This window comes from Lithobates pipiens, unplaced genomic scaffold (genome assembly GCF_037356315.1).
Source record: "Lithobates pipiens isolate NorthernLeopardFrog02 unplaced genomic scaffold, aLitPip1_a1.2 Scaffold_10, whole genome shotgun sequence".
Lineage (NCBI taxonomy): Eukaryota > Metazoa > Chordata > Amphibia > Anura > Ranidae > Lithobates > Lithobates pipiens.
In genome coordinates, this window is record NW_027507686.1 from 166796372 (window position 1) to 166806929 (window position 10558).

Here is a 10558-nt window from a genome sequence, read left to right on the forward strand (position 1 = left end):
TGGTTCTGCCTAGCAGTGACTATGGCTAAATAACTCACATAGGGATAGCTGTAATGGCTAGAAGCCCGGAGTGGTTGTAAAAGCCACATGCTTCCCCTCACTCTGTGTACATCTCGACGCTCTGCGCACATCTCGTGTTTGTTTTATTTCCTGCAAAGGCGGAGCCGCATCACAGGGGGGTGTGACGTCACCGGCACATACTCGGTAGCCTCACGAAGCCAATGGCGGCCATCTTGGTACACCCTGGCCATAAGCTGGCTATATAAGGGAGCTATGTGCCTTCATTATGGCAGAGGCTCTCAGTAGGAAGACATCTCCTGGCAGTCTCGTGCTATGGCAGGATGGAGCCAACCCAAGCCACCTCCTGCAGTCCAGTATCACAAAAAGATCCCCAAGATACCACTAGGTAAGGGGCTGCAACTCCAGGTAAGTGCATTAAAAGAGCTTCTCTTTTCGGAGAAAAAATGGTTTTCCAGTCTTTTTTTTTTTTTTTTTTTTCCTTCTTCTTACAGCCCGCAACATCGGTCATCCCACAGAAATTTGCCGGATAGGAGGTCCAAGGGTCACAGTACCTCTAGAAGGGAGCATTTTTTCTTCAACCCATAGATCTCATGGACACAGATCTCCTAGAGCAGTGATGGCAAACCTTGGCACTCCAGCTGTTTTGGAACTACATTTCCCATGATGCTCATGCACTCTGCAGTGTAGCCGAGCATTATGGGAAATGTAGTTCCAAAACATCTGGGGTGCCAAGGTTCGCCATCACTGTCCTAGAGGCACTGCCTCTCCTCACCAGTCCACCCGCCCCAGAGACAAGACCTACTGGGTCTGCGGTAAAGAAGCACTTCCAGAGAAATTGGTCTGTAAGGCATGTTTTCTAGGAGCAGCAGGAGACAAAAAGGAAAAACAAGAGTCCATAGACGTTATGAAAAAATTAATAAAGGACTGGATCCAAGGGGATGAAGCCAAGATTGGCTTCATCCCAGGATTTGGCAACTCCGTCAACAAGTGAGTTTTTTTGCAGAAGCAAACAAGTGCTGATGTCTGTTTGGATGAAGAAAAAGACGCAACAGAGGATTGTTCCTCGTTTAACTTTGGTTTACTTGAACCCTTCATAGTCGCAGTAAAGGATGCAATCCAATGTGAGGAAGCCCCAGAACCCCCTGCCAAATCTAGGAAGTACTTTCCTCATTTAAAGAAAAAGGCACCAACCTTCCCACTTATGGAAAAGATAAGGGAAGTAGTTAGAGTAATGGCAGAAGATTGAAAAAAGGCCAGCCTCTTTTAACCGCTTTCATAAGTTATACCACTTTTCGGACTTGATACTCAGCTATTTGATTCTTTACCTTCAGTAGATGCCTTTTTATTATAAGATTGGCAAGAAATACCACCCTGCCCTTAGAGGATGCAGTTTCCTTTAAGGATGTGCTCGGTCGCAAGATTGACGCAGACCTCAAGAAAGCTTATCAAGCGGCTGGTGGGGCCTGTAAGCCAGCGGTGGCCCTAACTTCAGTTTCCAGAGTGACAAGCTTGGACAGATGACATAGAGATGGTCTTGAGACAGGGTATCTAATCAGATGAGATTATCAAAGCCCTTGGTGAACTAAAGTTGGCTTCAGACTTTATGGCGGAAGCGGCCATTGATATATTAAGATGTTCTGTGCGGGCCATGTTATATTCAGTAACTGCTCGAAGAGCACTTTGGTTAAAACCATGGTCAGCAGACCCCTCTTCAAAACAAACATGGTGCCGCATACCTTACGATGGAAAGGCACTTTTTGGCAAAAAACTTGATACCGCCGTTAACCGAGTGACAGGAGGAAAGAGTGGCCTGATACCCCAAGATAGGGACAGGAGGAAAAATTTTACACCTCGCCCTTCCTTTCAGCAGAGGAACAAGGATACCAGATCATATAGGCCAGGCAGAGAATATAGAAGATGCTAGAGAGGTTCCCAGGCAACTTTCTTGAAGATGGGCAAACAAAAATCTACATCTACGCCCGAAAACCAAAAATCTTTTTGACTCTGCCCACACAAACCGGTCCAGTGGGGGCTCGTTTCAGGGCTTTCGCTCAAGTTTGGGTGGAATCTTGCACAGATCAGTGGGTCACGTCCACGGCCACTTCTGGAGGTTCGTGCGACACCCACCTCATTCTTCATTTCTACCTACCAAGATCCCAAGTTCTATAGAAAAAAGGGAAATTCTCATTTAATACGTTCAAACACTAATACGTCAGGAGGCGGTAATAAACGGTTCCAGAGTCGGAAACATTTTCAGGGTTCTATTCCCCAATCTTTTTGGTTCCCAAGAAAACAGGAGGCTGGTGACCGGTTTTGGATCTAAAGCATCTAAACAAATTCATCAGTCTGGAGCACTTCAAAATGGAATTGCTCAATATGGTAATTCTAGCAGTACAGCCAGAGGATTGGATGGTCTCTATCGACCTCAGAGACTCATGCATTCATATTCCAATTCATCACGATTTCCAGCCCTTCTTACGGTTCAAAGTTGGCACTCCATCTTCAGTTTCGATGTCTGCCTTTTCGGCATATTGACTGCCCCCAGAACCTTTACAAAGGTATTAGTAGCGATTCTAGCTCCTCTTTGGGAGAAGGGGATGCGTATCTTACACTAACTAAACAACATCCTAATTCTGTCTCTACGCAAGGAGAAGCTACAAACCCACCTACATGAGGTAGTACACGTTAACAAGGTACGGTTGGCTAATAAACTATCTGAAGAGTTGGTTTGTTCCAGCTCTCTCCGGAGAAGATCTCACTAATCATAGCCAAGGTGGGGAGAGTGATGTCGAGCAAGACATTGTCGGCAGCGAATTGCCTGAGTCTTCTGGGAACATTTTCCTCTTGCATTCCTGTAGTGAAATGGGCCCGGTGGCACCTCAGCACTTTTCAGCGAGGATTCCTCTCCCAGTGGAAAAGGAGCTCCCTAGAAAATCCTAATAACTTGTTCAATGAAATCCAGTCTATGGTGGTGGACAAGACCCCACAACCTGCTAAATCACTGCCACCTTGGCCCCATCTCCTGGACCACTCTTACTTCAGACACAAGTCGGCTGGGTTGAGGCGGCCACTTCAAAGGTCAGTTGGTCCAGGGAAAATGGCAGTTCGACTTGGTAGGCGTGGTGTCCAACATTCTGGAGCTCAGAGCAACCTGGATGGCGATATCTCATCTGGCATCCTCTGAGGGGCAAATCCATTTTGCTACAAATGGACAACAAGTCGGCAGTGGCTTATGTCCAGAATCAAGGGGGGGGACACACAGCAGGTCGTTGTCCAATGTGGTGGCCCCAATAATGCTCTGGGACGAAGAGAACCTCATCAACCTCAGAGTGTCTTACATCCCACCTTTCGAGAATCACCTGGTAGATCACCTATCAAGGAAGTTCATCGACAGCAATGAGTGGTCCTTGAATCAGGATGTTTTCCAATGGATCTGCCACCAAAGGGGCAGTCCTCAAGTGGACCTCTTTGCATCCCCCCTCAATACCAAGACACCTTGCTTTTTCACAATGTTTGCAGTCCGAGGTTCAGCGGGAGTGGATGCCCTAGTCCAACCATTGAACTTCCAACTGGCATATACATTCCCTCAGATCCCCCTGATTTTGAGGTTCCTTCAGCGCCTAACAGAACAGGTGATCATCCTAGTGGTCATCCCCTACTGGCCAAGAAGACCCTAGTTTACCCTGCTGTCCAGACTCTCCCTCTACAACCCCTTAACACTTCCGGTCACACACAATCTTCTGTCCCAGGAGAACCTCTTCCATCCACATCCAGAGGTTCTGGATTTGAGGGTCTGGAGGTTGAGCAGAAAAAGCTGGAGAAAATAGGTTGCTCCCTTAGAGTAGTTAAGATTTACTTCAATCCAGAAAAGCTTCCACCAATAGCACTTACTATAAGGTTTGGGAGAAGTTTTTGGAATTTGCAGACGCTAACAGTTTTGACCCATTAAAACCAGAAACCCATGAAGTTATTTTATTTATTCAGAAAGGATAAGATCTAGGACTGGACGTTTATAAGGGCAGTCGTTAGATTAAAACCTCCAAGAAAGCCGCAATATCCAAAGTGTGATCTTCCTTTGGTACTCGCTATACTTGCAGATCCTCCATTTCTCTCCTACGGAAGAATGCTCTCTGGAAGTCATTACTCTAAAGGCAGCATTTTTAGTTGCTATTACCTCTGGCCGAAGAGTCTCAGAGATCCATGTGTTGGTAGCTGAGGATCCCTATATCACATTCTTTCCAGATTGTGGTCCTCCAGCCAATTCACCAATTCATCCCTAAAGTTCCCTCTGTTTATCATCTAAACCAAGAATGGGTACTCCCAGGCTTTGGAGAATATCCAGCAAGCTCAAAGCTGCCCGAATTGGATGTAGGAAGGACTCTGTCATTACATCAGACTAACCGCCCCCTTCCGTAAAGATCAGCAGCTTTATGATCCCTAAGGGCAATGGCGGCATCAAAGACTACTTTGGCATGTTGGATCGTACGTCTCATTCAGAGAACATATCGGGCTAGTGGTCTTCTGGTTCCAAAATCAATCAATGCACATTCAACAAAAGGGTATGTCCTCTTCTTGCCATAGTCTCGCCGAAAACTGTTGTGCGGCAAGTTGGTCGTCCTTCACCACATTATTGACCCACTATAGTCCTGATTCAGACTCGCTTACTTCTCGTGACTTCAGGAAAAAAGCGTTGCAGTTGTCTGCTCTATAATCTAAATTAAAATTGTTTTTTTGCAGCAACCCTGCCTGTGAGCGAGTTTATAAACCTATGTATGCTGCCATGAAGGCACCAGGAAAATGGAAAATGTAATACTTGCCTTTCTGTAATTTTCCTTTCCTGGTGCCTATCCATGGCAGCATATGCCCTCCCTTTGTTTTTTTTGTTTTTTATATATATGTTTGCGTCTAGTTACAAGAATGGCACATTGGGGGGGGGGGGGTCCTGTGGATTGGTTGGGGGCAGGGTAACAACCATGTATATGCTGCCATAGATAGGCACTAGGAAATGAAAATTATGGAAAGGTAAGTATTCAATTTTCTATTTAACAGTTTCAGAGTTCCAGACATGATTAAATATTTCTCCATCGCTACACAATGAACAAACTTTATAAGCATCAAAGTTGGAATGGTCTCCTATTATAATTAGAGCGATCGAGTTCTCCTGAGATCCTTGCGCAAGTCTTGTGTTATGAAAGGAACCAATGAATGACAGATTACGTTTTTATATATGTTAATTTTACTTTTTGCAACATTGATTTACCATTTCATTTTTCGATATGTTCAAGGTTTCAAAACGCTAGCAGTTTTACATTTTTTAAAACTCCCATGGCATACCTGCAAATCTCAGGTGGCACACCATTTGAGAATCCCTGGTATATACAGTAAAAAATAATTTAATTGCTTTTATGAAAAGCTGGCTAGGAAGCACACTTGTAATGTACCAGTTGAAATGCTGTGTAGTATTATGTAAATTGCTTACATCTAAAAGTATTATAAAGGCTTTTTCTAAGATGGTCAGTGTGTAAGTTTGGTAACACTCAACTTATTAAAGTGTATGTCCAAGCATTACCCAAATTTAACCCCAAGCCTTCCTCTTCCCTTCTAAAGCATGTCAGTTCAGTTTCTACTAATGTAGACACACCCCCAGAGCTAGATCTTGCAAGAGCTCTTTCCCTACACATAGTGTAGTCCAGCAGGCAAATTTGACAATGCTGGTTGGGATTTAAGTGCAGCATAAGAGCTGTTATCAGCCCAAACAGGACATTAGAAGCACACTATTTCTGACAGATCAACACCTATTTTCTGTACTTGCAGGGATAAAGTATGGTGAAATATTCATGCATTGGAAGGGATATTATGTTATATTATGAGTTTTAGTTTCAGGTTTTTTTTCTGTGCAGTTGAGTGTTCATGACATACTCTGCTCCAGGAGTGCAACACCTGCTAAAAAATTCACTTCTCTGTAGCCCTTTCTTTTGACTGGAGATTGAGTTTGGAATGAATTTCAGGCAATAAAAAAAGTTATGGCAAAATGCACCTCATATTTAGTTGCATTTGTCTCCCAAGCAACTCCTAATCGGCGTGGATGACTATTGTATACTGTAAGCTGTAATGCTGCGTACACCCGATCAAATTGTCCGGCAAACAATCTGCCGGACTTTATAACGAACGGACTTGGCCACACACAGACGCTCCGAAAGTCAGGCGATTTCTAACGCGATGACGTACAGCACGTACGACGGGACTAGAAAAGAAGTTCAGTAGCCAATAGCTTCCTTCTCGTACTTGCTTCAGAGCATGCGTCATTCCTAGTCCGCTGGACTAGCACACTGACGAACGGATTGTCCGCTGAAAGCCAAGTCCAGCGGACAAATTTTGAGTCAAAACTACTTTCCAAGTCCGCCAGACTTTGCGATGAAAAAGTCCGCCGGACAATTCAATCATGTGTACACTGCATAAGTGTGTTTGCATACAGATGCCTCTAAAAACATGTATTTGTATAAAATCCACCACATTTCAAGACAGAACTTTGCCACCTCTTCAGGTATATTGCATATAGTAGTATAATCTGACAGTTTTAAAGTTTTATTAGGAAACATTCTATCTGCCTAAGATGTGCATTGATCGTTTGTTTCATTTGTTGCCCTGTACATGCAGCCTATAGTAGACTAGATCTTCACATTTCTGTGCCAGAAGTTTGTTTGTGCTCAAACATGCCACATGGCACTGCACATATTAATGCATGACCTCTGTCTATAGAACCAACATTTTTCTGTGAAGAAGCGTCATATCCCCCAAACCCTGGGTCTTTCAGTCTATGCAGGTGAGAGATGAGTAGTAATTAGATCTAAAACGGACACAAACAGGCAGAGCAATTAACTGAGAACTCGCCATACTGGAAGATATGTTTAATCACATTAGCACTCCCACATTTATGATGCAACATAGAGGAAATGGCAAGGATTGGACATTGTGTGACCCAGCACAAAAAGTTGCTTGTCCCTTGGGACAAGCTCACTGAACCAATCATTATGGCAAATTAAGGCAAACAAATAACACAGGGAATGTAACTACACTAGTTAAAACCACAAAAATATTTGAAAGTGTGCAATGCCTTTTAACAAAGGGGGAGGAACACCAAATGAGAGAAAGTCAGATTGTTTCTAATACTAGAGAAAGTTAGGCTCCATGTCAAACCACATTGGATTATCCGAATGGTTTTTAAGCATTTTGTACCTGAACATTGGATCAACACATTTAATTTTGCTAAATGGTTTTGATTTGTCTAATGTTTATTTTTTTCCTTTTACATTTAGGTTCCCGATGTTACATCTACTCTACGAAGAAGTTCAAGGGTATGTTATCCCAGTAATGCAGCTTTGTGCTTGCATCCATTTTATAAAAGTAGTTGAAATCAAAGTCTCAAATGTTCCCATGACACTTGTACATTTTGCATACCTCTTAAAAGAAATATATATGCAGCAGAATAATTTGACATAACTCCATTCAGTAGTGATTTCTTAAATTTCTGTGAAGCTTGAGCTCAGCCAATATAAAAATGAGTTTCTAAACCTCTTTGTTTTATACTCTTCAGATTTCACCAAATTCGGAAAAAGAAAATGCAATCCTTGATAAGTCTCAAGATGTGCGTAATGGAGCTAAAGATCAGCCTGTTTCTAAAATAGATGTCTTGTCTCCGATCCTGCTGAATGTCCCTCAGTCTCCTTCCTATGATGACAGAGCGAAGGTGATGTCTCAGAAAGTGCGACGTTCTTACAGTCGCTTGGAAATGTCATTGAATGGTGGCTCGTTTCTCTACAGTCCCACCAAAGGCACTGACTCGGATACTTCCACTCCAAACCCAGCCCCGCAAGCAGGACGTAGATCGCTTTTTGGGTTTGATAAACTTGGTTCTGAAAGCCAAGAGGAAGAGGCAGAGAAAAACCTAGGAGAGGAAAATAAAAAGACAAATAATAAAAGTGCAAGTGGAACATCAATGGCACTCGCTGCAGAAGAACCAGATACTAATATTCCTGGAGTAGCATTAGCCAAGCAGAAGAGGAGGAAACGGAAGGTTCCACAGATTGGGGTGAGAACTCGGTATTCTCAGCCATGCAGAATGCTACTTATGATTTTTTATTTTTTTTTGTATTGGTATTGATTGTCTTTCACCAGTCATCATCCTAGATAAAATGAGGCTCCTCCCACCATCAGGAAATGGAAGGCTCACAAATGATTTATTTTAGGTATATGCCCAGAAAGTTGACTCAGTTCTAGTGTTTCCTCTAGAAACGGGTAACGTTATTGTAAACTTAGGATGTCCACTTTTGGCCTTTTGTGTCAGTTGCAGGGGCTTCACAAAAATGGGGTAGACTTTCTAAATCGCTGAGAGTGGACAATACAGTCTGAGGGACCAAGCTCTGCTAAAAGAGAACAGGCAGGGAGGCACACACTTGGGATCTAAAACGGCACAGCAGCTGTGGGGGGTCAAAGAAGGACAAGCTGTTACTAATTCAAATCCCTTTCTGATCCTTAAAGTTCCATACATAGACGTAATGTATATTGGCTAGGACTTTTTAAATCGGGGTTGTTGACAGCTAATGTTTTGATCTATAGAAGCCTGCCCAATATTTATTCAAATTAACATTAGTTTACTCATCTGTTATCCATTCTGAATCTCCCTCCAGAGTTACAAGGGAACAAAAATTACTGTCAAATTTTTGCAGAATTACATTTTATGGCACCTAAGCAGCCATGAACACAAACCAGAATACTCCCTAAATGGTTCATGGTGAACTTATTACTTTCAGGGCAAAGTAAATGGTCCTCTCAGAAGCCCACTTTTAATATTAACCCTTGCATTCTTTGTGCTCCCATGCTGCCCTGTGTACCCGTTAGGGCCATGAGTAAAGAAGCCCTGTATTAAATCAGTGTCAAAACTTGCACACGGGCCAAGGGCTCTTGCTTTTTTCCTTCATCCCAGTATAACAGTGCTTAAATCTGGTGATTGGCCAACAAAACAATGAGCACTGCATCATGTGAGGAAAGGGTCATGTGTTCCACCATACCCAGAAGTACCATAATACTTCACAGGACTCTGACTTTTGGTGGGAGCAGGAAGAAGGCAAGCATATACAGCGGAGGAGGGGCCAAACTGTTACTTTGACCTGAATGGGTGAAATGATGAGTTTCTAGTAATAAACTTTGAGTAATGTGCACCAAGAAAAACTGAGTGCAATTAAGCCATATGCTCATTCAATAAAAGTAAACAGTCTGTCATGTCACAGTATGCAGACACAGTACCATGTTTAACCACTTGCCTCCTGTACATATACGTCGAAACTTTGAAGAGGGATATCTCGGTAACGGCAGCAGCTGCTGCCACAACCGAGATATCCATCTTTACAGGAGGCGGTCGTGTTTACGATGATGGTGGTCTTCATGGCGGATTTGCCACGAGATCACGGTTATCAGCGGCAGGAGAGACGTTTTCCCTCTCCCATGCCCTCCGCTTACCGGAGCCGTCGGTAGCGGCAGAAGCGATCGGGACCTGTCATGTCCTGGGTATGGAGACGAGTGAGACTAAGATGGTCCTCCACCCGTCTCCATACCATAGGAGGGCGGAAGTGACGTCAAAACGTCACTTCCGCCCATACCTCTTAAAGGAACATTTTTCTGTTGTCATTTCTTTCAAATTACAATTTTTTTTTTGTTTTTTTTTCCGCATTTTAGTCCAAATATGAAATCTGAGGACTTTTTGACCCCAGATATTTAAGAGGACATGCCATGCTTTTTTCTATTACAAGGGATGTTTACATTCCTTGTAATAGGAATAAAAGTGATCCAATTTTATTTATTTTTTTAAAAGGTGAAAAAATAAAGTAAAATTTTAAATAAGAACCAAAAAGCTTGCACGCAGAAGCGAACGCATACGTGAGTAGCTCCCGCATATGTAAACGGTGGTCAAACCACACATGTGAGGTATCGCCGCATTCGGTAGCGCGAGAGCAATAATTCTAGCCCTAGAGCTCCTCTCTAACTCAAAACATGCAACCTGTAGAATTTTTTTTTTTAAATGTCGCCTATGGAGATTTTTGAGGGTAAAAGTTTGATGCCATTTCTCGTGCGGGCGCAATTTTGAAGTGCGACATGTTTGGTACCAATTTACTCGGCGTAACATTATCTTTCACAATATAACAAAGTTTATTTTTGGGGGGGAATGCATACGGTGTGCAAATAAGCATTGCAATGGACACAATTTTTTTATTTTTTAGGGTGTTAGAAAAAAAATACAATATATAATGTTTGGAGGTTTTAAGTAATTTTCTAGCAAAAAAACTGTTTTAACCACTTAAGCCCCGGACCATTTTGCAGCTAAAGGACTAGGCCCCTTTTTGCGCTTCGGCACTGTGTTGCTTTAACTGACAACTGCGCGGTCGTGCGATGTGGTTCCCAAACAAAATTGGCGTCCTTTTTTCCCCCACAAATGGAGCTTACTTTTAGTGGTATTTGATCACCTCTGTGGTTTTCTATTTGC

At 42.9% G+C, this 10558-nt stretch overlaps 1 protein-coding gene across 1 annotated transcript in view; it reads left to right on the forward strand.

Annotated features, from left to right (window-relative positions):
- The window catches only part of CDCA5 (cell division cycle associated 5), a 40605-nt gene that overhangs the window by 27944 nt on the left and 2103 nt on the right, over window positions 1-10558 (forward strand). Inside the window, exons 6-7 of the mRNA XM_077459309.1 lie at window positions 7338-7376; window positions 7616-8110. Of these exons, the coding sequence (XP_077315435.1) occupies window positions 7338-7376; window positions 7616-8110 (534 nt within the window). The remainder of the gene's footprint in view (window positions 1-7337; window positions 7377-7615; window positions 8111-10558) is intronic.